Here is a 27,219-nt window from a genome sequence, read left to right as displayed (position 1 = left end):
GGGTGTCCCCAGCCACTGGTTTGTACAAGAAACACGACGACAGCCTTCTGAAAGCTTTCAGCCCAAGCGTAGACATGAAATGTAAACTATTTTCACAAGTGTTCAGCATGCAATCTATTTGGCTCTTTTGAAAATCTGGACCTTATTTAGGTGAGTAAATGAGAGCCAAGCTATTTTCAAAAGGAAAAAAAAAGAGGATTTAATAGAAAAGTCTGCTGTCTCCTATTCTTAGGCCTCTAAGTGGTGTGTGCTGGTGCATGGCTGGTGACTGGCTTCGTATTCTCAGGAGATCCTATGGCTTGCTTAAACATCCGTGGAAAGTCAACAGAAAATGGTGCACAAACAGAGCAGGGAGCACAAAATCAGCTTCACGCTACAGCAAATGCTCAGGGAAAAGGTTTGCATAGGTCTGGTGTAAACTGGTTCAAAGTCAAACCTGCATGCTGGTCTCCTGGCAGCAAAATCCATATTACAAAATCCCATTGCCTTAGTTCACTTCGGAACTGTCTCGGCTACTCATTCCTATATCAGTGGGAAATTTGGAAGTGACTTTGGATTCTCAGTTTCCTTTTGATAAATGTATTAAACATACCAATATAACAGCTTTTTATATCATAATAAAAATACATGGAGGATTAAATCCTGCCTAACTCTTGCTGAGTTGGAAGCAAATTTGCATGCTTTCCTCACATCCAGATTCGATTACACTAACTCTTAATGCACAACTTTGCCAGAAATGTTTTTATTAGACGAAATTGCACTTGGTCCAGAATGTGGCAGAAGAAATGATCTCTGGCATGCGTGGTAACAGGCCCTGTTCACCAATCTGAGATTTTGACATGGGTTTTTAATTTTGGCTGGAATTAAGCTTAAAAATTGGTTTTTGGATCAGCAAGAGATTGGACACGATTATAGGTAATGCTGGACTTTGGAAGTCTTGGACAAAATCTTTTGGCCAATAGGATTTTTGCATTATGTTCCTCAGCTGGGAAGCTCTGTGCCAGAGTGTACTCACATTCACTCTTACTTTCTTCCTCTTGTTAACAGAGTGTATTTTACTCCTTAAAACAACTTCTTAAAAACCCTTTATTTCCCAAAATAATTTAGCTGTGTCTGGAACTGTACTATCCCATCCCAAACAGTTTTTATAAGCATTGATAATTTTGAGAAGGCCGTTGAAATAGCAGCCCTGAAAGAAACTGCATAAATGAAAAGGGACTGAATGGTTGACAGTCTTGTTTCTTTTTTCCTGGCTCACTTTGTATTACTACTGCTGATTGACTACTTAATCAATTAGCCCGACATATTTCCAACGTGTCTTTTTTATGAAGCACCTTTGGCATTATTCACTGCCAACTTAAAGGGAACCAATAATGGTTTGAACAGTAAATGATCGTTATTTCTTCCATCAGATTTATGCCTTTACATAAAAAGTACTCAAATTATTTCCACTGCCTTGCTGGAAGGGACTGCATCTCCATGCATCTGCATAGTGATTCTCTTCGTCTTCCTCCAGGCCTGGGTATACCACCACTGAAAGGAGAGAGTTGCAATGAAGGACTGAAACTAACACAATTCGGGACTGACAGCCATCTCATTTTAGTGGGCTCACTGACTTCTGCATCACTGAGGACTCCTAGGAGCACAGGAAGCAAGATCTGTAAGCAAAAGCGAGAATCAGGTTGGGAGTTGAGATTCAAATGAAGGACAGACTGAGGTTTCTGAAACCAGCCAAGAAAGCCTAGGTCTCAATCTTGCGAGATTCCCAAGGCGGGCAGAAGACACTTTAATTACATGATCAATACTGTTTCAAAGAAAGCACAGAAGCTACAATGACTCTGAGGGCAAAAACATTATTTGAAGGGTAAAATGAAAACCTACTGAAGAAGAACATGAGATCTCTGCTCTAGAGAAACCAGCCCAATGTCCGCTGAGTCTCAGAATCACAGAACAACAAAAAAAAGGTAGTCTCCTACTTGCATAGTTTAGAAACATTTGAAGACGTCTGAAATGGAAGTGTAGACAAAACTGTGCAAGTGCTCAGCAGCTTCCCAGATCCCTCAGCAGCCACACAGCAGAACTGCAATCACCTGCAATGAGTTCATCAGCAGGTGGCTGAAACATCACGTTGTTTACTGCAGAATCACGGGACTCCCATCACGCAAAACAGGCAGTGGCAAATGTGTTGTGCCCTCCTTCACTGCTGTTGTTTCCTTGGACAAATTAATGAAGATTTCTTTTTCACTGAGAAAATTCTGGAGCCAATATCCCATGAGAGACATCAGAGTGAGCTGCTGCTGCAGTAAGTACATAACCTACCCTTGACTTTATCAATTAAGGTAATATTCCATAATTAGAGCACAACCATCAGAGAAGATGAAGGAACAAGAGCAATGATCTCTATTGCCTTCATTTGCCTTTCTGAGAAAAAGCTGTGTTGTTGAACCAAACACTGAAGTGATAAATTTCAGTCACGCTGCTGTTATAGAAGGAAATCAAGAAGCGCTTCAAGAATACATTCCAGAATGCCCTCTGAGATGACTGAGGTACCCAGCTAGATGTGGGAGCCTGGATTTGATTCAAGGCCTGAGTAAAGAAAAGAAGGACTCTGCATTTGAATCATCTCAATCCAAGCCACTGGATGGTGATGGTTTGGGAGGGATGTAAGCACATCTTCTCACCTCCTCCATCCTGAAAAATGTTAAAAGTTTTAAATCTGAGAAAAAATGAAAACAAACATTAGAAACTCAAAAAATGTTTTTTGTTGAATTGAGTTCTCATTTTCTGGCCAACTGTAACAAAAACACTGTAGAAGTACTTGAGCAAAGCCAGATTTTTCAGGCTGGAACACAGTTGAGCCATTAAATTGAGACCATCACACTTGTGTCCCTCCTGCAACAGATAGCTGCGTCATTCCATTCCTTGCAGAAATCTGTCGTTCTCCATCCTGAAAGCACTGTGATTTTCAGCAATTAGGTAACACCATCATGGCAAACGCAGAAGAGTGGTATCAGAAAGAACAACTTTGCATAGTAAATGTAAGCTTGAGAGGGAGAGGAAATTTAGTTGATAAGGTTAAAAAAGGGCAAACTGGCAAAGAAAGACTTTTTTTTTTTTTTTTTTTTTCTTTTCTGGTATGCATTCCCTATTCAACCCTTTTTCTGTTCTGTTTACAGGAGAAGAAAATTCTTCGCGACGGACATTATCAGACTGTACATCTAGAACACTCAGCTCCATCAGTCACAGCCCTTTAATCCAGTCCCACCAACTCCTTGCACAGCAGAACATGCCAAAAGAGGAGCACTCATCCTTGGTCATGCCCCATTAGGTTTTGCTGAGGCTTTGAACAAAGCAAGTGTCCATGGAATTTCCACCAAAACTCAGCAGGATCCTGAGGCCAGCTTTTTCAGGTTCCTTGAAATATCTCCACTAGTATACAAGCTGCCCTTTTCCCTTCATAGTCAATTTTCTTGCCCAGAGCTAGTCCACAGCTGAATTTTATGGAGTAGGGATTTAAGGGTAGACGCATCCAACAGAATAATAAAACACGTCCCTCCCAAGGTGTCCTAATTCCCTGCATTTACAGAATGAGGACACTGCAGGTTTTTATTACTGATGAACTCCAAGAGCAAGAAAATTTCTCTGTACTTATTGAGAATGATAAAGATGTGTGATTATTAATGTGCATCTCATCCATTTGCAATTATGCAAATACACATGCAAATGAAGCACAACCTTTGGGCTTCTGTCATCTTGCCAATGCTTCCCTCAGTGGCACAAATTTTGGGTAACAAACCTTGCTTTAATATCAGGTCTTACACTCAGGGCCCAGATGCTGTTGGATTTTGAGCATCTCTCAGCCAGCTATTAACAGTATGGGTAACTTTGACTTAAACAGATGCTCAAAGCTCTACACACCATCCCCAAGCCTCAAAGCTTCTCTAGGGCAGGTTAGGAGGACACCAAACCCACCACTCACATGGGAGGCTTTGAAGTAAAGGATAGATACGTGAAGGAAGGCAGTGAGCATTGCAGTGCTTTGCTGGGTCTGTAATCGCTCAGGAGACTATGTAACACTGGCTCACAGAGAAACTAGAGAGTATGCTCACCTTTCTGTTTAATTAAAGCACAAAATGTAATTGGTAATTTGTTTGGGGGCTCTCTTGGGTTTTTGAGGAGCGGACCTGCTAAGGTGAAACTCATCTGGATGCAGCTGGCAGCGTGCTGCCTGCCCGCTCAGACACTGCTTGCCCTCCCCACTGCCTGCCCCTGCCAGAAGCAGGATGAACCCACCTCCTGGAGGAATAAATCTGTTGCTTTAATTCCTCCCCAGCCACGCACACATTGAAAATCCTGATAAATAAAGGGGCTACAGACTTCTTACAAGAAGTGCTGACTGTACATCAAAGTTAGCATATTCCCAGTGCCGGTGTTGGGGGACCCACTGCTGGGACAGGCCATGACTCTCCACATAATGGTGCCACGGGGGCTGGGAGCATAACCTCCTCAGCCCATGGAGGTATAGTGGCTGAAGCTGAGCCAGGAGCTACAGCCTGCCCTCCTTCTGCTCGCCTTTAACCAGGAGCCCAAGCAGACATGGTGCAGGCATCATGCTGCAGGTACAACAGATGTGGAAGCCCAGTGGTTCTTCCAAAACAGAAAAAAAACAAGCCAAAGTTGATATCTTATTACACATAAATAAAACTTCTCCACCTTACAGCCAGCAATTTTACTCCTGAACAGAATCAGAAAACGTTAAGAACAAAATAAGACGAAGAACTGAGCAGGCATGTGATGCGCTGGGTGATTTTCCCTGCAATGCAGTCTGTGCCCTGCATTCTCTCTCTTCAAGAGATGTTGAAACCCAACCCTGATTTGATTCCCATCAAAAAGAGCCACATAAACCTCCCAGATCAGAAAAGTGTGCAGAAAAAAGCATTGCATGGGAGTACTTGCAAGGTGACTGCTGCCAAGGCAGGTTCCGTAGGAGTCTCCTACACATCCAGCTCCTATGGATCACCCCCGGAAGAGAAACTTTTTCAAGGGAAGATGGGAATACGATCAGCAATCAAAACAGGGGTTAAATACAAAAAGGCCCAACAATTTAACTGAGCAAACATTTGGCAGAGTATTTTTAAACTTTCTTTGGTGACTCTGGGACTGCAAGTGTGGGTGGAGGTGGAGTATAAGCCCTGAAGAAATCCTTTCCCAGCCAGTTATCTGCAGAGCGATGTCTGTGCAGAGCATTCTACTATGCTCAGGACAGCAAGGGACTCTGAGTCCTGGCTGGGGTCAGGGAGGATTGAGCAAGCATCTTCCAGAGTGTTTGCATTGCCCCTCTCATCCCAGCGGTGGGGGACCAGTCCCCTACTTCCAGGGACAGAAGCACATGGAAGGTTTCTTTCTAAGAGGACCTGGATCTGCAAGGAGTTCGTCTCCTCAAATACACTCCACAGTCATCCCTGGTTCCCCATCCATGCATTTCCTCAAGGCAGAAATCTTGCTTTGCTTCTTTCGAGACCGCAAAGTCGTTTCTTCCCCTCATAGTGTTGGGGTGTCCAGAAGGAATCTGCCCTGCTCCCTTCATCCCATCAGCTCAGGTGAAAAAATCCAAACAGCAGTGGCCCACAGAAGATAACACACATCTTTTTCACAGTCTTCACCTTCTAATGCAATTCAGAGTGAGATCCCTAATGAACCACAGCTCCTTTCTCCTGTTCACTGCTGCTGCAGCACTGCCACCCCCAACGACCACCTGCCTCTCATGCTGCGCAATGCACAAACCATGGGGAAGGAGAAAAATGGACAGAAGGGAGCCAAGATTAAAGAAGCCCTTCTCACAGCAAAGGGCAGACACGCTGCTGCAAACTACATCGATTTAGACGGGATGCTGTCTTCCTCAGCTATGCAAAACAGTTGAAAGGAGAACACCATGCACCAGCCAAAATTCTTCATGTAACAGGATGTCATCACAAAAGCAAGAGACGTTAAAAATGTGCCAAGTGACACCAGAATTTGAACTCTGAAGTGCTGCTGCATTGGAACTCACTCCTCAAGATAGCCCCTTGCATTGACATAGACCAGTCTGCGTTGAGAAAGTTGTTGTAGGTTGAAATTCAAAAGAAACTGGCTCCGTCTGCTGATATACTTTGTTGAGTCTACGCTTCACAAAAAATGCAGTGGCACCATTCAAAGTATGAGCAGCATAATTCATCATCAGCAAGATACCGTATATGCTCAAGTCATGGACACAATTTTAACCTCAAAAATCCAGGTGCAGCAGTTGTGCATGCTTGCTTAAAATGTCAGAAATGTATTGCTTGCTTAAATCATGACTGATGATTCCATAGTGGAAAATATCTTACTCTCACACGGAACATCTGGGTACCTCTATCTATTCAAAATCCTCTTTTGCTTGTGTCCCTTAGAAAGAGCAGAGAAAATGCAGAACGTAGCAGCAGATTTTCAAAGCAATTACAAGTCTAATTCTCAAGCTCTTACAAATTGTTGTCTGAACTAGCTTTTCAAAAGATTTCTGCAAGACAACCAAGCAGAAAACAGATTTTTAGTTCCATGCAACTCCATTCATTCAACCATTTTTCTCGTCCCAACAAAAGGAACAGATTGCTGGACTCCTGAAAAAAATACTGATGGTTTAAAAATTTGGGGCTGGGAAACGCTGAACATCTTCTCTTTGAAGTTGTACATTAAAAAATTCATTGAAACCATCTTCCTTCTGTTTTAGAAGTGCTTGTTTCCTTCTGAACCCCAGCATGGTTGGATGTTAGGAAAAATTTCTTCTCAGAATGAGTGGTAACACACTGGCATGGGCTGCCTAGGGAGGTGCTGCAGTCACTGTCCCTGGAGGTGCCGAAGGAACGTGGAGATGTGGCACTGAGGGACATGGTCATGGGCGTGGTGGGATGGGTTGGTGGTTGGACTCAGTGATCTTGGATGGTCTTTTCCAGCCTTAATGATTGTGCAATTCTCAGGACGTGCACTGAGAAAAGTCCAACCAGGGCCCAATAAAGCATGCTGGAATGCCACCACTGTCTCCTGTTGTGACATGATCTGGGTAGGGCGTTCATGAAGAGCTCTGAACAACAGCATATCATGCAGACATTGCTGGAAAAGAATAAAACTTCAGCAACCAGAACAATGTTGACTTCAGTTCTGCAGCTATTTCACGTTTCCTTTCAAAAGGGAAAAGTAATGAGGAGCCTGGGAGGACGCATTACCGCCGGCACCAATCCTCCATATGCATGTGAACTCAAGTAACCTCTTATTCATCCAGGCCCTGAAATAGGAAGGCACAGTTCTGGACAAGCATATTGATCTGGATTCCTGTAACTATCCCTTTGAAACACAAATAAACTATTGTTGAAAAAAAAAGCCAACAGATCTCAGTGTGTGCTCCGGTTCCTTTGCAATGTGTACTATCTGACTACAATCCATCTTGGCAGCGGAACAGCTACGCAGGCGTTCTTCTGAGCCAGCTCTAATGTAAAGGGATGCCAAGTATGTCTTCCCTTTTGTATTTACAGTAATAGTCTCAGCTTTCCCCACCACTGGGAGTGCTGTTGTAGATCAGCTGGCAAAAATACACTTATCTAAGAGGACCACTGTAATTCCACTTGAAGCTGAGCTGTTTTGCAGGGGTTGTCGGCGAGGACCTTCTCCCACATTAATCTGCAGTGAGTAAAGTCGTGGTGCTGTCACTGGCACAGAGCTGACAGCAGCGCCTGCTCCTGCCTCCCTCAGGTCTCCCTCAGCCCATCTTGCACACTGCTGGGCTGGGGGGGCTCTTGGGTCTGAGCTGTGCTGGCTGCTCTGGAGGAAGGAAAGCCAGGGTGAAGCATGACAGCAGCGGGCCCTGGGAAATGCAGGCATACAGCTGTTGAATGGAATGGCGCTGCAGTGGAGGCAGGGCTGTGCTGGCCTCCAGGAGATATCAAGGAGAGGGTAAGGATATGAGAGGTCCAAGCAACATCGCTTCACGAAGGAACAGGAGAAAGACAATGGAGAAAGACTGCTGTGAATCGCATCACTGCACCAAGCAGCCTGCACACAGGGCTCTTCCGAGGAAATACCATTTGCTAACTTCAAAGCTGCTCAGCACTGCTTCTAAACAAAGATGCCTCAAAATGGCTTGGTGATACTGCCAGCAGGTCCCTCAAAGTAGCTTTGCAAAGTAAGTTCTGCTGCTGCTGGGCTTAACTACACTAAAAACAAGAGCTAGAGACCAGTTTCCATGACTTGCAGAATGCTTAGACCCACAGGTCTCAGCACCGCCCTGAGCAAAACACCAACAGGGACACACAGCAGGCAGAACCAATGCAGGGATAGCAGGCAACATTTTGCACACAACACAGATGAGCAAATGTGTGCTGGATTTTGAGGGCAGCCCATCTCCGCATACTTTTTCTGAGCTCCTACACATGCACAACAGTCTGGGCCCTATGGTCTGGCCACTCATGTCATATTTTTTTCACCTATAGGAAGAAATGATACAAATCCCCCACCAGCATGACAGCACATCAGGAATACCACAGCTCTGCCTGTTCTGCTTTGCCACATCTGTCCAATGTAGCACGACATTCTCTCTTAACAAAATGGGGAGGGAGTGCACTGAGGATTCCTTGGCACAAGGAGTGAAGGAGGAAGAACTGTTTTTTGGTCCTTCCAGGAGATGCTCTTGGGTAACAAAGCCTTGCCCCCAGAACTGTGCAACACAACACAACCACTGAAGTCTGTGCAAAGGAACTGCAGGGAGTAATTCCCCATTGGTAACAGCAAACACAGCTTCAAGAAGTTGGGAGGTCTGAACCCAGCCCATGTGCTCTCCCCTAAAGCAGGGCACAGCCACCAACCAGCTGCCCTCTCCTCTCCGTAGCATAGGATAACGCACAGGTTTTGTCACAGAGAAAAAAACTCTTACCAGGAGTTCAGAAGGACTTTTTGTTGTCGATTTTTTAAGGTGATAACTTGTGTAAATAAACCACCTCCCGCAACCGTTTAACATATAACATATTATACCATTATCCTAATTTATATTTTGTTAAGCCTTAGGGGATTTAGCTGAGAGTGCAGATCCATTGAAGCAAGTGCTATAAAGACACACAGTAGAAAGCAGTCCGCGCTCCAATGAATTTACAGTCTGAGCAGACAAAAGACAGGAGAAAGGAAGAATTATCCTCCAGGCCCCACCAAAACAGCCAATAAACTTACCCCACTTCCTGCTGACTTGTGCTCCAGAACGTCAGCTTTCATTAAAAAAAGCAACAACAACAAAAGACATTTCTAGCTCCTGTGGTTGTAAAAAGACTCTTGAAGACGCGCTAAATCAATGCAATCACATTTACCCAGCTATGCAGATGACTCTGGAAAAAGACACAGCCATTCATCTCTGACAGAGCCCAAATAATTACAAGTTTCTGCAGCCACAGAGTTCTCCATTTCAGTGCAGCTCCTCTCAGTCTTTATTGCCCTGCCTTACTTTGTCCTATCTGACATCGTGACTTAGCTTCCTATTTTCTAACCCCAAATCAATGTCTCTGTGCATGTTCCCAGCACAACTGCAGGCTGCTGCTCTAAGTTGTGGGGCCTGAGCTGGTGTGCATCTTACACTCAGTGGTAAGAGCAGCATCGCATGGGAATAAAAGATGTGGGTCTGAAGAGTACTGCGTACTGTGCTGAAGCAGACCAGAGGAACAGATCGAGGCGAACAAAGAGAGCAAAAACACACCAAAACAAATGGCCACTGGCCACAGCAAAACCTACTGCCTAAAGCACATGTCCAACAGCCACAGTCTGGGGGACAAGGGGAATTTCATGGAAAGGAAGCAAAGCATTCTTTATTGCACCATTTGGATGAGTACCACAAAACATGTGAATCACCCACATGCAATCTCACTGTGAGAAAAGAGTTTATGGGATTTCAGAAAGCAGCCCCACTGCATATGGAGACGGAAAAGAGCTCAAGGACTTTGAAGTTAGCACCTGAGCCCAAACCACATCTTCCGCACTGCACCCACCACGTTGCTCTTCTCTTCCAACAGGACATATTGCATGCAGGTAAACCTCACTGCCCGTACACAACCACAGGCATTGAAAGCACACAAAGCTCTTCAACGCAATCCCAAGCCTGTCCTCCCACCCAGGAAGGATATAACCACTCAAAGTGGTGTTGGGAACACGGCACATAGGGAACACGCTGGAGCTTCCACCACCTGCTGGCATCCTTGAGACACATCTAGCTCTGCGAGCTGCACCTCCCCTGCCAGCAGGAAATAAATCTTGTGGTTTTAGAGTTGGAGAGTGAATCCATATTCAGTTAGGAATTTATGGTGACTTTATGGATCCCACAAATGCTTCACTACCACCATTTTCTGGAAACTGTACAATTCCTGCAGTTCATTCACTGCATTCAATTGCTTTTTTTTTTTTTTTTCTTTTTTTTTTCAGGGAAGCACTTCTAATTGCTTTTTTACAGATATGGGTTTCTGTAAAGAACAGAACATAGCTTATATTGTATAAAATGTTACCATAGCCTTTTCAACTATATATAGCTTTTACAGCTAGTTTTAATTTCCCCAGAGTGTTCATCCCAAAGGGTCATATCCATGCAACTCCAATGGCTGCACACCAGAGTACGTTTGACACAATAATCACAGTGCTACAACTCACACAACGTTTTCTCATATGATATCTGCCATCTCAGAAGGGCTCTTTCCTTTCAGCTCCAACGGAACGTACGGCAGTAAGCAAATACCTGCAGTCTGCACTGATTTACAGATATCCAGACACTGTTACCAGCCCCTACATCCCCATGGCTGTTTGTTTGTTGTTGGGTGGGTATATTTTGTTTTTAATATCGCATTGGATTGTTCCACTCTTTCCCTGGAAACATCCGTACACATTTTTGCACCACAAGCACTGCAAAGCCAGTATCAATTTTCTTCCTTTATATTAGCCCCTCTGGTACCTTTACATTAACCCAGAATGAATCGCTGGCCTCCCAGTCATTTCTTCCTACATGCAAGTTTTGAGAAACGGTATAACTCACGTTTTGGAGAAGGCCCGGTGTACTCCTCAACTGCCAAATAGCTGGTGCAATGGCTCATGTTTCCTCTGTGCACACACCGTACATCCGGGCAGTTCTGGCAGCTCCTCTGCTTTTCTCCCAGCTCTGCATCCAGCGTTCTGGCAATGCAACCCCACTGCACCAGTGCAGCACGCTTGGGGTGCCTCCAGCCATCCCACCAGTATGGGCTGTTTGCACCGAACAGGGTCAGCTCATACAGTCAGGTTTTGCTGCCAGCTCGGTCCTTCTATCCGCATGGCTCATCTCTTTGCTGAACTGACTCTGTACAAAAAGACAAGATGTGCATGCTTACTTCGAGTACCTTGCAGAAATTAAGTCCATACCAAAAACAAAGACACAGCACCAATCAAAGCCATCAGCTGGCCATCCATGGCAAAATCCAGGTGAGCTAATAACAAAAAAGAGCCTGTTAAGTGTGTGCTGGACTGGTGAAATCTGCATTGTGGTTAAGACTGAGGTGGATGATAGAGTCTAAGCCACCAAAAAATCCAGTGACCAGCATATGCTTCACAGCATTTTGAAAAATAGGGGAATGCAAGGGACATATTAGTGACTGGGGATTTGAGCCTAGAAAAGAAAAACCAAAATGTGACTGCAGCAACATCTCCTTTTCTCACAGGGGACATGGAGCACTCGACAGTCAAGACTGAATGTACACCTTCTTCCTCTCCCTTTCCACTCCAGAAAGACCTCAGTCAATCTTGCTGACGCCAGCAGCTCTTCTGGGCTCTGTGAAAGTCACCCTCAAACCCAACAAATTCTTCCAAGATGAATTTTCCCTTGCTAAGGGAATAGTAGTAGCACTAGAGAGAGAGTCCAAGAGATTCAGAGGCTGAAGGGCATCAAAAAGTTGCATCTCTTTGCACCAGGAATAAGGAAATTAAGACGATTATTTAATGAACAATGAAAATAGTGGGGGAAAAAAAAGAAAAAAAAAGATTTTAACAAAAGCACAGAAAAGACACATTTTTCCATCTTCCTGGTCAGAAGTTTCCTTTCTTCATCAGTCTTATCCCTTCTACTCTCAAAAATGTTGTCCCCATTTTACTCATGAGAAACTGGAGCATAATAGAAGTTGGTTGGGAGAGGCCATGCAAGGTTTGTATAGCAGAGCAAGAATAAAATATTTACAGGATTAAACATCCAGTCCTTTTCTCCTTAAGGCACCGGCAGGCTGAGAGGTATTGACTTCTTACAGCAAATCTGTCCTGACAGCTACAGTAAATCTGTCTCACGACAAGGGTGTTAGGATCAGCCCACTACACTGCATGACATAAATCTATCCCTTATAGTTTGAGGAACAGGTGTAGATTTGGGTATTAAACCCATGGAAATCTCCTGTTACAAAACCCCAAACCTCATGAAAAACATCTGTTTCTTTTAGGGTCTGAGGTCCAGATAGCTGAGGTTCGTGAAACCTTTGGTTGGGGTTAATACCTTTGGTTGGGAGAAAAAAAAAACAAGACTGAGATACAAGAAACAGTCTTGGTCTATAGCTTTGACATGATTTTTTTTTTGTACTTTTGGACAACTGATCCTTTGACCATCACATGAGAATTGGTGCCACCCGATCTCCTTAGCTTGGAGGCTCCTCGTGGAGAGGACCATCCATCTGTACAAGAACACACAGTGCTCAGGACCCGAAGCCCAGAATCAGATCCGAACATCAGATCGCTTAAAATACAGCATAAAATGCTATCAGATACATTCTGATATCCCACCCATTATTAGCTATAGTTCGCTTTGTCGTTTTTTCCATTTTTTTCCATGAAAATTCCAGCCGAAATCCCATGGAGAACACCCAAGAGCTGCCTGTGCCCAAGCACGAAGTGATAAAACCCAAATCCTTCAGTCCACACTGGTGCCACAACCCCGACACCAAACCCACCTCACACAGCACTGCCAGAGGGCAGCTACGAAACAAAACTGAGCACATTTAAACATGAATGTGTTTGTAGTAATTCAGGCTGCACTAAAGAGTCACTGTGGGTACTCTGCTGGTAATGCACTGCATACATTTGTCAGCCAAACACAAATCCATCTGAATAGTTCTCTGCCTGTTAGTTTTGAGGGGAAACATCCCCTGGTCTTGGGGCTGATGAGAGCCCATATTTTCCCTTCTAATCTTAACTGCCTATTATTAGCAACCCTGTTTATAGAATGCCCCTCTGCCTTATATATATTCCAAGTTCCCCAGTTTTCCACTCCACATGGGTATGTGGCAGGGGAAGACACAGAGCACTCAATTACAGGCATTTCAATGTGCCTTTTGCAGCACACTCCTACACTTGGGATAATCTAATTACACAGGGCAGAAACCTCACCCAACCATATATTTTCCTTAGGCCCTGTTGCCACCAGCTACTTTTACTCATTGAAACAGAGTCCCCCTCTTTTTTTTTTTTATTTCCTTCTTTTTCTTTTTTTTTTTTTTTCCACATCGTTAAAAATTTATTATTTAGTCGGATGATGACATCATCTGGAAAGGGACCCAGGCTGTGGTCATCAGGGCCTTTTTCTGCATTACAGAGAAGCCGTTTCTCCTCTCTCTCTTGCAGATCATTAATTTTTAAAATAGAGCTTTGCTTTAAATACATCCAGCTCATTTTGCTTTTGGCTGATGAGTCAGAGAAGCTGTCTTTCAAGCAGGCCAATGCCCCCATGCCATGCCATGCTCCCTGCCCAACACAGCACGTGTGTTGCCTGCTGGAACTCCAGATTGATCTGTCCCTGCAGAGCCCATCACCCAGCCCTCACCTTGTTGGGAGCAGTTCTAGGTATCACAGTTCTGCTCTCATCCACTTAACTTTTCATCCAGCCCTAAATCAAAGGGTAGTGGCTGCAGAATGTGCATAACCTGAGGGAAGGGGAGGATGATTTTTCTCAGCTGTGTGCATTTCTTTGTCCTCTGGCATGCACAAGGCTTTACAAACATTTCTCTTACTTTAGGCAGTATTTTGTGGGTGCGAGTTCCCTCAAATAAAATGAGTTTCATCACCCCCATCCACATCTGAGTATTCACAGAAGCACGGAGGATCACAATAGGCCATGCAGCCACCTTAGAAATGCTTTAACATGACATAGCAAGCTAGGAGGAAGGGACAGGGCAGGTCTCATCTGAATGAGAATGCAGGACACGCTTCGAGAATGGGGACGTAAACATCACTTAATTTTAGATACTCGGCCTGAATCACAAGACTAATCTCTCCAGACTTCTTGTATACTTAGTAGAGGAATAAAAACATTTCAGAAAGCAAGTTAGAGCAGAAACTTAATTTAGATGCACTCCCCCTCCACAGACTAAATGGAGGAAGAAAGTGATGCAGGGAGCCTCTTAACTACGCTGTAACCCATATAAATGGCTGCAGTGAACCCAGAGGAGACTGGTGGCGATGGGTGTCTGAGCAGGGCTCACACAGCAGGGTGAGAGCTGCCCTGGGCTCTTTAACGAGCACAAGTGGCTTCAGCTTTGGTTTTAGGCTTACTCCAAGCACAACACCAGTCTTCCAGCTGTGCTGGGGCATGAGTTCAGGACAGGTCCATGAAGAACAGTGCTCACCATTCAACCATCTCCAGCTATTACTTTCCTTAATGCCTTGTTTTTCACTGAATTTTCCACATCCTAGAACAAGCCCATCCCTTAGCTCATGAGCACTCAGATGCTACCGAAACCCTAGCATGGGATGCATGGATTCACGTTTAAGAAAAGTAATATGACATCACTTATTTTGTTGCTGTCATATTACTTTCTATAGCTCTCTAGTCAATAGAGCTGTCAAAGTTTGTACACAGAAAACAGTGTCATACATAGCTTGTGAGGAGAATATGAAAAGGTCAGAAGTATAAGCTGGCTGCTACATGGATTTGTGCTGTAATATTTTCTTGGACTCAGTGACAAAGCCCATCAGAAAACCCACAGTGACTTGTTCCCTCTCCAGTCGCCGCTCTCCACTCCAGCTCCTCACCCTGAGCACTGGCAGGTCCAGAGCTGCCTCCTCACCCCATGGGCTTCCAAGGGATAAGCTATAGAGCACTCAATGATCCTTCCTTCTTGGCTGAAACGACCAGAACAGATGGGAGAAGGAGATGAAACAAACAAATAAAAAAGTAAGAATTGCAATCAAATGCATTTCACTGCACTTTATATAGAGATATAACTACAAGAAGTATTCTCCTAACACAGTTTCTCCAGGGAATGGCAAGGGCAAAGAAGGAAGGATGAAAAGCTATATGGTGATAAATGGAAAAGACCAGCCTCTAAGATAATCTCTGGGAGCAAGCTATGGAAATTTTCAAGGAAAAAAGAAGTATCTCACTTTCAGATTGCAGCAGAGAGCCTGCTCTAAAACTCCTCGCTTCACCCACACCTCTGATTCTCCTGTTTACTTCCCAAGCTTCAAACGCCCTTCCCCAGATCTCCCACTGCCCCCCATAAGGACACCAGCCATCCTCCTGCTCGGCACCCAGCACTGAGCCCTCTGCACTGCCTCCCCAAGGGTGCTGCTGGAGGAGGGGAAGATTTTGTATGCAGCAAGGAGTGGAAATGAATTAAATTATGGTCGTATTAATTCAGGGCAGCCACCCAATCCTTTCATCAGCTTGATTCTCCTGCTACTGTGGCGATCTATAAATGTTATAAACTTTAAATGTTGTATGTACTTTAAGCTTCATAGGAAACTACTACTATTAACAAGTGGGAAGGAAAGGGGGATGCAATACAGCGTTATATATGAGACTGCCGAGGCCATGAATACACAATCTTACACTGAACATTCCCAGCACTTGGGACAAGGCTTTCAAACACAGCACAGCTCCCAAGGTGACATGTGAGGGGACATTTCCAAGCCCCCCAGCCACGTGGGATGCTTTCCATCTCTTAGGTCATTTGCTGCCTCAAAAGGAAATGTTGTGGGGCTGTGACCAGTGCCAGCACACCGATCCATTCAGCCTAACCCTTCACCCTGCAGCCCAGACAACCACAGGCGTGTGGTTTGCAGAAAGTTCCCTGAACTTCTGAACTCTCCTTTTTTCTCTTAGGTGGGGAATTAAGTGGACTTAGTCAGAGGGAGCTGCAGGCAGGGGCTTTGAAGACGAGGAGCTGGCAGTGATAATGCTTGGTGTGCATGTGCACGAGTTTTTTCCCCTCAGCCCTGAATACCGCGTTCTGCTCCTCAATGAGGAAAAAAAAAGCAACAGGAATGAGGGTAGCAGCCTTCATATGGCAATGAAATCACTTCTTCCTAATCACCGTTGGAGCCTCAGCAGCAGGAGAACAGCAGGTCACAACCTAATACCTTTTCCAGTCATAAATTTCTAGGTATCTCCAGTAATAGGTCTGATCTCAGTTTACTGGAGCTGGGCTTTTTTTTGTGCGTTTTTCTCAGAATAGCCTTATGGAAGAGCAGCTTCTTTACAGGTAGTGCCTGAATTTATGGAGCTTTATCTCAGCCAGAGAATGACCATTAAAGTCCATATTTACATCTACAGCCAAATGGGTAAACAAATACTCAGTAATGCTAAAAGTCAAATCTCCATTAACTGTTATGAAGCTGAAGATGAGATGAAAGCTCACAGGCATCGAGCCTTTAGCTGCAGTGTGCTTTCCAGGAATGGAGCTGTGCTGCCATCTTATCTTCCAGAAGGATAGGGAGGAGAACTAGCAATAGTTTTGCTCTCTTTTTATAAATGAAGATATTGTCCTAAGCCAGTGTTTTCTCTCTTGAACCATCCCCACCACCTGCACACACCCAGTCTCAGCCTTCCACCTGCACAATAGAGAGTTAAGAAAACAAACAGAGCACTGGACGCGTTTTGTAACCAAAACATCCAACAGCAATAGGGGAAAAAACCCAGGAGCACACACACAGTAATAGCTATTTTCCTTTCCTCCTGAAGCACCACAATGAAGCAATTACGACGTGTTGGGCTTCCCAGCCTGCGTCAGCCAAAGCAAGCGGCCGGGCGGCACGGAGGTGTGGCGGAACGACTCCTACCAGATATGATTCACTAGCAACAAAAACAGCCCCACGGTCCTTTTTTACTTTCAGGGGATGAGGACAGGTTTTCCACCAGCAGAATTTTCCAATTAGAGGAATTTTGCTGTAATAGGATTGATGACATAGGTGTCAGTATGAAAATAGGAAGGAGCCTGAGGGTTCGGCTATGCTGGAAGGCTCCCATACCTGAAGTGCTGCAGAAAGCTCCTCATGGTCTCTGGAGGACAGGAAACCCTCTAATTTACCAGAGAAAGGAGAACGTGCTCATATGCAATGACCTCTCTGGAATTACACTGAATGGAGAATGAAGGAATACCCACAGAACGTACCGCCTGGTGCTGGGCATGCAATGGGAGCCCCCAGCCCAGACTACAGAGCACGACATGAATTAGAAATAGATTAAACAGCATCGTGTAGCTGTGTTCTGTCACCAGACATCAAACCCTGCGAATCACCAGAGCCACTTTACGTGTGTTGTGTTCTGAGATGTGATTTTAGTTCTGATGGCCTTTGGCATACAGCTTTCGTATCAACGTGCCTGTAAATCTGCATTTGTTTTAACAGTATGAAAGGGGGAACTGGCGGCGATTCTTACATTTACTTAGCTTGGCACTTTCTTTTATAAAGATTCTTTAAGTCTTTTTTTAGAAACCTAAAAAAATTCTATGATACACCCACTACAAAATTAAATTGAAGGACAGGCACGTGGGGGAGAAATACTACGACAATTTCCCTCCGTGTCAGCAGGCACTCACAGCTCGATGTTTTGCATTATGGCACACAAGCCTTTGTAATTGTTTCTCGCAGTGATGAACATTAGATGAGACATAAAGCTGAGGTTAGGGGCATCTGGGACTTCTGTCTGCCATCCTGAGGAGGTCTTCATAGCACGCAGGTTGTTGCACCTCGGTGGGGAGCCCCGTGCCACAACCCTGAATGCAGTTAAAGCCCATGTTGGTCTGACAAATGACTAAATTACTGTAGAATACATTTGAAGCGCTGTCTCAATATAAGGTTACATGTTTTTGCAGCTTGGACTCACTGCAGCTCGCGGTGCGCACAACTGGAGATGTGAGTGGTGCATCTTCCAGCCAGATTTTTTGTAACCATCGACCAGTGGGTAGCATTCCTGCAAACAATTAAGCAGATGATTTCTTCCCATCCAAGTCTGTACGACCACAGCAAGTGGAATCATCATTTTACACCCAAAATGTGCTTTGGATGAATAAACAAAAGGGAGGCATGAAACTAAAATACAAAATGTTAATTTTCCCTGACTTGTGTTTTTTTTTTTTTTTTTTTTAATAGATAACAGAACAATGTCAAAACGCATGAAGAACAATTTAACTGCTCTTTCAAATGAATGAATCAGCCGTGGGATATGGGTCTATTAATACCAGATTTCTAGTAATAGGTAAAACCAGACCTAGATAGAATAATTCATAAAAAGAACCAACACCCATAACATTGGCAGGAACAGTGCATGTTGTCCAAAAAAATGGCAGGAAAGTTCATAAAGCTTCTACAGTAAAATACCTCCTCATAAAGACTTCTGTCTTATAAAAAGACAAGAAAACACACTAGTGTACAAAATCTCAAACTAAAAAAAAATTGTTGTGTGCCTATATTTATTTTCCATCCCATCTAAAATTGCTTCCAACCGTTATACAGTGAGGAGTAGGAGAGCAAGGGAAATGGGAAAACATTTTCTTATTTTTTTCTTTTCTCCAAAGCTCATAAACTTGATGGTATTTAGAGAAGAATAAAGAATGTGCATCAGCTCAGTCCATCAATTACAGAACAGTCAGTCTAACCTAAACTTGACATTTATCATTTGTGGATATTCTACCCCAAAGCAAGTGTGAAAGACATGAAAGCTTCTCACTCAAATGAGTATTTGCCTTAGATACACCTGAATGTACAAACAAGCATCTTAGATACGCCCATTACTGTGAACAGTACCTTAACTGAGCAGCAAGAATCACACCTGCCTGCCCAAACCATTTAGGAGCATGTCACCCACTAATGACATACTGAAATGTACCAGTATTCAGCATTGTGCTAAAAGATGTGCTGATTCATTGATGCTCATTCTTTCACTTCAATAGCAAATAGCTGAGTTTGTCTCAAATAAACTCGTGCAAATAAAGCCACCCTTTCCATCAATATATTGTGTTTTGTGTACTTCGTGCCAATGGGAAAGATGTTGTAAGAGAAGTAGTTCGAGGATGGTCAAAGAAAATTGCAATTAATCTGCCAGAAAGAGTTATGGTAAATATTATTATTATGATTATTAATGATTTGTAAAGCACTGTAAATCTCCATGACAGTAATTATGATGCTTTGTATATACAGATTTGGCATTCCGCATATACAAGCACTTGGGCTTGAACTCTTCCTAGATCATTAGGAAATCAGAGGTCATATCATCGGTCACTTGAAAAGTAATTTCCTGCAGATTTGCTGGCAATTCTCAGATTTTCCCTTGCTGTAAAAAAGGTATTAATGATTTTCTCTCCATGCAAACCAGCTGAGATGGAGGCTGCGATTCGCAGCCTGTCAAGCACAGTGAACCAGAGCTGCAGAAGAGCAGCAAGGCTGGATCTCCTCCTGTGCCACCAGCACAAATCCTGGGTGGGTGCATGCTCTGGGGATGAGAAGTGGCTGACAGAGAGCCCATGCTCTCAATACGTTGGTAGTTCCAAAGATAAAACTGGATCTGTAGAAAGCATTAATCTCCAGGGGCCTCCTCTCAGTATGTGTCACTTAACATGTAGAGAAAAGCATGGAATGAAACTGATCTGTGGTTTTCATGCTAAACCTCCATGTGGAGGAACCTCTTCAAGAAAGGAATGTGCTCCTTTCCAACCCAATTCTCGAGACCTACACATGGATTTCTGGAAATCTGTGATTTCATGTAGGGAATTCCCACAAAGCATGACTTGCTATTAAAAGAGGAAGGAGGCAGCTCCTTATCTCCTCTTGCAGGATCAATTACCTTTATGCTGGCAGTACTTCAGCTGCATTTGGTGCTCTGCCTTCTTTTTCAGAAGATTCCTCCTCTGGCGATAAGCAAAAAGGACATTACGAGTCAATTTCATTGAAGATTAAATCCAAGCGTCCTCTGCTCAGTTAAATAAGCAGCTTCTGCAATCTGAGTACCAGACAGAAATAATTCACCCACTCCACCTCCCCACCTTCGAGGCCAGCAGGAGCAGGCAGGGATGTGCTGGGGGGTGGGCAGCCTGCAAGCACAGCACAGCACAGCAAAGGGATACACACAGGTTGAAGTGATGGTGGTGGCTGCAAAGCAGAGCGCAGTATTGACATTGACTCTCACTGCCCCACGCTGCCCAAACAGGGGGTGCCCGGTCAGGCTGAGCTCTGACATGACATTATTTCTCTATAAAAATCCTAAAACTGTTGGGAGTGCTTTATCCACCGTATTATGACCGAGTTCAATAGCACTACAAGTCCAAGCCTTGGAGTGATGGCTTTATGGGAACATCAAAAGCAGCGAGAGCCTGACCAACCTCCTGGACTCATGCATACATCTCCTACAAGGAGCCGAAAGCGGCTGCAGGCCGCGTCCATTGGGAGCTTCCCAAAAGAGAACCCAGCCTGAGTTACAAGCGGGCCCACACACACACACGCTCAGCTTCACAGCCCATTGCTTTCCCAGGAGCGGAGTCTGTGTTGTCTGCACCAAGGCAATATATCTCTTTATGGCCTGCCAGTGACTTTACAGAGAGATAAACAAAGCTTTTAAATCAAAAGGAGACGGAGCAGAAGAAAAAAGTTTGGCACCCCAGAACACAGGCTGCTATTTGTTTTTTAACCCTTCCCAACAAACAGGAAAGCAAGGAGTTCCTTATGCAGAATCTAAATACCAGGGGAGAAACTGGAAACCCAAGGGTGGAAATTTAAAGGATTCTCCTAAATTTGGAAATGTATGGCAAGGCCTTCCATTTAAAATAATCTGAGAAATGGATGCGCTACTGAATGGAGCTGTAGGACAAGTGGTCCTGAAGTACTACAGTCTCAATTTGCTGTTAGCCAAAGATGTGAAACTGAACTTGGGGACAAGCAGGCACATCTGCTACACGCCTGTAGCACGAGTGCACAAATCACTACTGAGCCATCACTGAGCTGTGGGGCCTTTAGGTCAGGGAATAGCAGATAGGACCACAGCTCCACCAGTGACAAAATGGGATCACTTCAGAGCTGAGAAGAAAGCTGAAATTTTCAAAGGAATCAAAATCCAGAGCTGCTGTGGGTAGCAAAACATCTGAAGGACCAAAAACATTCCAGTGATTCATTTCATTGGAGAGTTTTGCTTCACCTGTTTCATGGATGTGGGACATGGTTTGTATTTTTGGTGCTGGAGAAAGAAAGAACATCTCCCCCTCTCCCAGTCTCTTGGTGCAGACTGAAAAGTCCTTCAACTTTTCACTGAATTTGAATGTACTCAAGGTTTCCCTTCATTCCCTCATAGAAAACCACTGGTACATGCAGGCAGGTTAGCAGTGTGTATGTGTGCAGTGACTTGTCTCCCTGTTTGCAGCCAAAAAGGGATATTTTTTAAGACAGCAAATCCTTTCACTAAAATGCTGGGCCTATACAAACCAACCTTATGCCCACCTTCCCAATTCTAGCCCAAGCCAAGCTGCTACAACAGAAGACCCGCTCAGCTCAGATCTTGCACAAGACGATCTGCAAAACTATCAACTAGAATACAGATGAAGCTGTCAATTCCTTCCTGGCTGCACGGAGCTCCCCCTCTCTCATGTAGGGGCAGACAGAACCCAAAAACCCAAAACCCAGCACAGAGCAGCTGCTCCCACGGCTTTGAGCATGAACCTTCCCAGAGCAACCTCAGCATCTCAGCACGAGTAGACACCTTGTGGTATTAGCTACTTTTCACCCATGACTCCAAGTACATAAAGACAACTACATATTCTGATTTTTTAATTATTATTTCTAGCATTTGTGCTTTTTTTTTTCGTTGTGATCACAGCTGAAATTCCTACTAGCCCAGAGGGAGCGGAGAGCAATAACTTTAAATGGCCTCATAGATGCAGCCATGGCCAGAAGCCAGCACTAATTTCCAATTTTGCTATGTTGAAGAAAGAGGGTGAAAAAAAAAAATAAAAGGAAAAGAGAAAGAATGGAAACCAGAAAAAACAGAAATATCCCTTAATGTTAGTGAGAATTGGAAAGTCCTGCTGGTGGTTTCACTGACAGGTTTAAGTTTCTATTAAAAAAAAAAAAAAAGAAGAAGAATTTGGAATATCTGTTTAAAATCAGAGTGAATATTTTTCCTTAGACACAGAACATCCTTGTGACATTCAGGTCTTTGCGTACTGCAGGCAGGGTGGAATTTTACTGACCAAATAAAGCATCGTCACTACTTGAGTACAGCAAACATTTGTAAAAACATATTAAACATGTCATAAATTAACTGAATTTGGGAGCCTGTAAATACTCACTTGAACTTACAGCTCTTTGATTTCACCAGCACATCCAGATACATGCATGCTCAGAGGACCCTAAGCCATCCCTTAACTTGCTATGGCATTGGATTTTGACTCCTTTGCTATTTCCTAAACATTTTGGACCTATTTGGTCTTCTCACCATTCCCTCCACTGACCATAGGTGAAAACTAAGAGCATTTGGGAAAAGATATCTTGCAGCCCCTTTCCATAAGCTCTTGCTTACCAAAGTCATGTTTTTGCCATGAAAAAATGCATTTACAGCAAGTGCTCATTAAGACAAAGTAAGATTTTGTGCCACACAAGGAACAGATGCAAAGCAAAACAGAACTCCAAGAGGGATTCTGCAAGGAAGCCAAGGAAGCATGGAGCTGCCCACATAGGTTTGGCTGAGAACATGGAGATGCTCTTACAGGGAAGCAGCCTGCACCAACCAAGACTACAAAGTGAAACTTTAAAAAAGGAGACTTAAAGCTGACAAGGACCAGCAGGTAGTCCAGGTTTGGTTTAAAAGGAGTTACAAAAAGAAGCATAAAATGCTCAAAGGTGTGAGGAAATGCAGAATATAAAAAATAACAACTCATCCTATTGTACTAAATAAGGGACTGGGCTGCTCAGCTTGGAGAAGGCTCTGGGGAAACCTCCTTGTGGCATTCCAGTGCATGAAAGGAGCTTATAAACAGGAGGGAGAGCAACTTTTTATACGGTCTGATAGTGTAAAGACATGGGGGAATGACTTTAAACTGAAAGAGGGAAGATTTGGGTTATGTGTTAGGAGGAAATTCTTTACTCAGAGGGTGGTGAGGCCCCAGCATTGCTGCCCAGAACTGTGGGTACCCATCCATGGAGGTGCCCAAGGCTGTGGATGGGCCCTGGGCAGCCTGAGCTGGGGGCAGGCAGCCCACAGCAGTGGGATTAGAACTAGATGATATTTAAGGTCCTTCCAACTTAAGCCATTCTATGATTCTATAAGGGACAAGAAAAAACATCTCTTACTCTTCACTTTGGTTTCTTCCTGTCCCACTTGCCAGCTTTTCAAATTCCCTAGAGAGCCTCCCATAGTAAATGACCTTTGTTTGGAGGTTGCCTCTCCTGTCTTCCCTGGAAAAGGATGCACTGTCACACCATCTTCTTTTGATCTCAATAATCACTCCTCAAGGCTGCCAGGCATCTCACTGCCTCAGGTGTTACAGAGATGAATCAATATTCTTAAAGCAGAGCCATTAGACCCATTGCCTAATTTTAGATGAAATGATCAGTGTTAGTTCTAAAGGGCTGCCACTAAAGCCAAGGAAACTGCTACTGCTTTCAGTGCAAAATCTCCCTATTTGCCTATGGATAATCCTAGAGGAGCATCAGATACAGAGCCAGAATGGCAAACCAGTAAAAACATGGTGAGAAGAATCCCAGGAACAGCTGAGAACACAGCTGCAGAGGTAAGGGGATGATCAGTGTTGGGTGACAATGTGTTGCTTCATTGTCAAAGGCACAAAGGCTTTCCTTCACCTCAATTTCAAGTCCTCAATAGTAAATCTATTCATCTTTCATTGTCTGCTTCCTTTTTTCTTGACCTGACAGAAAAAAAATAATGACCAAAATCCTGAGATAACACTCAGTGTCACCTGTGGAAGCAACACTTACGTGACCCACAGCCAGCATGTGAACATGGTGCTCAAGGACCAGAGGGTGCCTCCTACAGTGCAGACGCATCTTTTCCTGAATGCTGATTGCTCCTGTTGGTCTGATGCCAAAGATCTCCTCTTATGAGACACCCTCACCTCTTTTTTCACCTCCCTGCTCTGCAGTAAACTGGGAGTAATTTTGTAAGTTCATCACTGCCTGAGTACCACTCAGTCAAATCCAGCTCAGTGCATCACAACAGACATCAGGTTTTAAAGAACAAAATAAAATAAAAATTAAAAAAAAAATCAAAACACCCAAACAACAAACACAGACATAATTTCTCAGCATTTTGTATCAGCTGTGAGCCCATGAAGAAACAGAGGTAATGTGGTCCAAAAAAACATGTTAATACCAAGGAGACACGTCCTGCACTGCAGGGCTTTGGCAGTAATGACCGACCTGTGCTAAAAGCTTCATGTATCTGAATTGCCTCTGGGGGAAAATTGCCCCTGTGAGCAAAGACTGGAAGAGATCTGGGCAAGGACCAACTGCTCCACGTGTAGGGTGCCAATGCCCAGATGTGCAACTCCTACTTGCTAACAGGACACAGAACTGAAGAAATGTGTAAGGAAAGACGACACTGCAGAGAGATCTGATGCAGGAGGGTTGGGGCTGGTGGGATCCCGTTCCCAGCCCTGCAAGGCAGCCTCTGAACATCACTGGAACACTTTGCTCTGGTTCTGCATTTAGCAAGTGGATCTCATCGGATGGCCTCAGCTCACTGCAAAGCCTGCGAGCCTCTTGCTCCCAATGTGTCTTCAGATTCCCAGCTGAGAGTGCACAGCAAGAACTGACACAACAACAGACTGCTGACCATCCAGCTTTAAACGACTTGACAAATAGCACTGAGAAACAGGAGAGACGCTACCTTGCACAAGCGAATGAATGGGCAGAGCAGCATCCATGGTAGAGAGCAGCTCAGCCATAAGCTCACCCAAGGACAGCTCTGCTTTCTGGGCAGACACCTCCGCTGTGTTGGAAGGCAGCCCACGCAGGTCTGTATTTTGCCAGGCTGATCTGAGGTCTGTGGGGAAAAACGGTAATTGTTTCTTTTATTTTTCATCTCCCCCCTGCATCTCCCTAACAGCTCCGGCTGCAGCCACATTCTATTTTTTCCCCTTACAATTGTTTCAATAGATTCTTTATGGTTTATGGGTTGCTCGGTTTGTTGTTTTTTTTATTTTTTTCTCCCCTTAAACCGAAGCCTGAAATATGCTCTGAATTAAGAAAAAGCTCCATGTCACTTGGGATTGGACTGCTGCTGAACTGTTCCGTGTGTGTGTGCGCGTGTGTGCGCACAACCTCCCGGCCAAAAATGCCTCGGGGGCTCTCCCTAACTGTTGGGGTCCTAAAAAGGGTCCGCTCTTCCTGACTGGCCTCCCTCCGACACGGCTGGGGGGAGAGCTCGGGGGGGAAGCGTGTTCTCCACCCCCACCAGCACCACGCTCCCTCTCTAGCACATCTGTCCAAGCTTGCTCACTGCTGGCCCTTTCCTTCCCCATATGCTACAGGCATTTTTGGCCTGGCTGAGTCCTCAGTGCATTAAGCAGGAGGCCCCTGGTTCAAGAAATCTCCCCCACTCACAGCGCAGCAGAAATGGTGTGTGTATAGCAGAGGGGTGAGAGGAAGGGATCTGTGAAGGGAAGGAAAAAAAGTGTGCGTGGGCAGGGGGACTATCTCGCCTGCTATCTTTATTGGAGAAAAATCTATTTGCTGCAGGAAAACAACACGCAGCTTTGGCTTTTAACCTGCTCTGTCACCAGGCAAAGTGAAGGTGGGATTTTGGAGGGGCTGGCTGCAGGCTTGTGCTCCATGCAGGCTGTATCTCTAGCTAGGGCAGTTTATCTGGGATGATGCAGCTGTGCAGCAAAACAACACACTTGAACACACACAAACACCCCCCCACACACACACCACTTCCAAACAAGAAGCCTTCTGGATATTGCTCTGTTCAGTCCCAGGTTTAAGGCTGGAATTTGGGAAGCGGTCACTGCAGCTGGAAAGGGTCGGGTCTGCGCGCTGGCTGGGGGTCAGGCATGGGGACAGCCAGTGACACCGCACAGCCGGCGCTCCGCTACCTGCCTGCATCCTACTATGATTCTGTGATTCTATGTGTTGAGGTCTTTTCCAATCTTAACAACTCTGTGGTTCTGCATCTCTCAGCTTCACACAAGGGTGACTGCTAGCAAAATGACTTAATTTCCAACATAAAGATACCCAGCATACCTCACACTGCTGTTCCAAAGTGACTTATGGGCACTGGGTGGCAACTGCAGCCTTGCTGTGTGTGAGTGTGCTGGAACTGAGATCAATGGGCTTCACAGGGGCAGCAGCATTTTGGAAGTGGGATGACACTGGGCCACAGCAGCCCCGGACCCACCTGGCAGAGCCTTCCCATGCAGCCAGCAGAGGCTGGTCCTGAGGAAATGCCAGGAAGGCATTTTAGTGGGGAAAGAGTAGAAACGTTTGGGTTTTTTGTCCTTACAAATATCATGAAACTACCTTTATGTCCCATTTCTGCAGTCATGCATGAAATGCAAACAGCATATGATAATATTTACATCTCTCTACTTGCAGTCTAGAAAGAAAGAGGGGAAAATGAAATACACCTCAAATTATCCCTATTTCAGCAATGAAACGTTCATCAGCTTCAGGAAGATGTACACACCTGTGGCTCTTATCTACTTTGAGAATCCCAATCCTATGGACCTTTATATCAAAAAGTCAGAGTGATTTACCATGAGAACCAGCAACAAACTGCCCAAGAAGACTAAGATCATATGGAACAATTACTCCCAACTGTCTGTAGACTAAATAACTACAGGTGAGACAGGCACTACACCTCTCCCAGAACACGAAGGATATTTCAGCTAAACAGGTACCCAGCCTGGAGATTTCAATTTAAATATGATCTAGAATAGTCTCGATGAAACTTCATCTACT

General features: G+C 44.5%; 1 protein-coding gene across 2 annotated transcripts in view; it reads right to left on the bottom strand.

The window, feature by feature from the left end:
* Nucleotides 1-27,219, bottom strand: part of PAPPA (pappalysin 1) — a 359,398-nt gene that overhangs the window by 210,110 nt on the left and 122,069 nt on the right. Inside the window, exons 7-8 of one of the 2 annotated variants that reach the window (XM_085239622.1) lie at nucleotides 20,099-20,162; nucleotides 11,066-11,365 (exon numbers count right to left, since the gene is read on the bottom strand). In XM_085239622.1, the coding sequence (XP_085095748.1) occupies nucleotides 11,066-11,123 (58 nt within the window). In that variant the 5' untranslated portion in view covers nucleotides 11,124-11,365; nucleotides 20,099-20,162. The remainder of the gene's footprint in view (nucleotides 1-11,065; nucleotides 11,366-20,098; nucleotides 20,163-27,219) is intronic. The other variant, XM_085239623.1, reaches the window with a different exon arrangement.

This window comes from Meleagris gallopavo, chromosome 19 (assembly GCF_905368555.1).
Source record: "Meleagris gallopavo chromosome 19, MGAL_WU_HG_1.1, whole genome shotgun sequence".
Lineage (NCBI taxonomy): Eukaryota > Metazoa > Chordata > Aves > Galliformes > Phasianidae > Meleagris > Meleagris gallopavo.
This window is presented reverse-complemented; position numbering and strand designations above follow the sequence as displayed.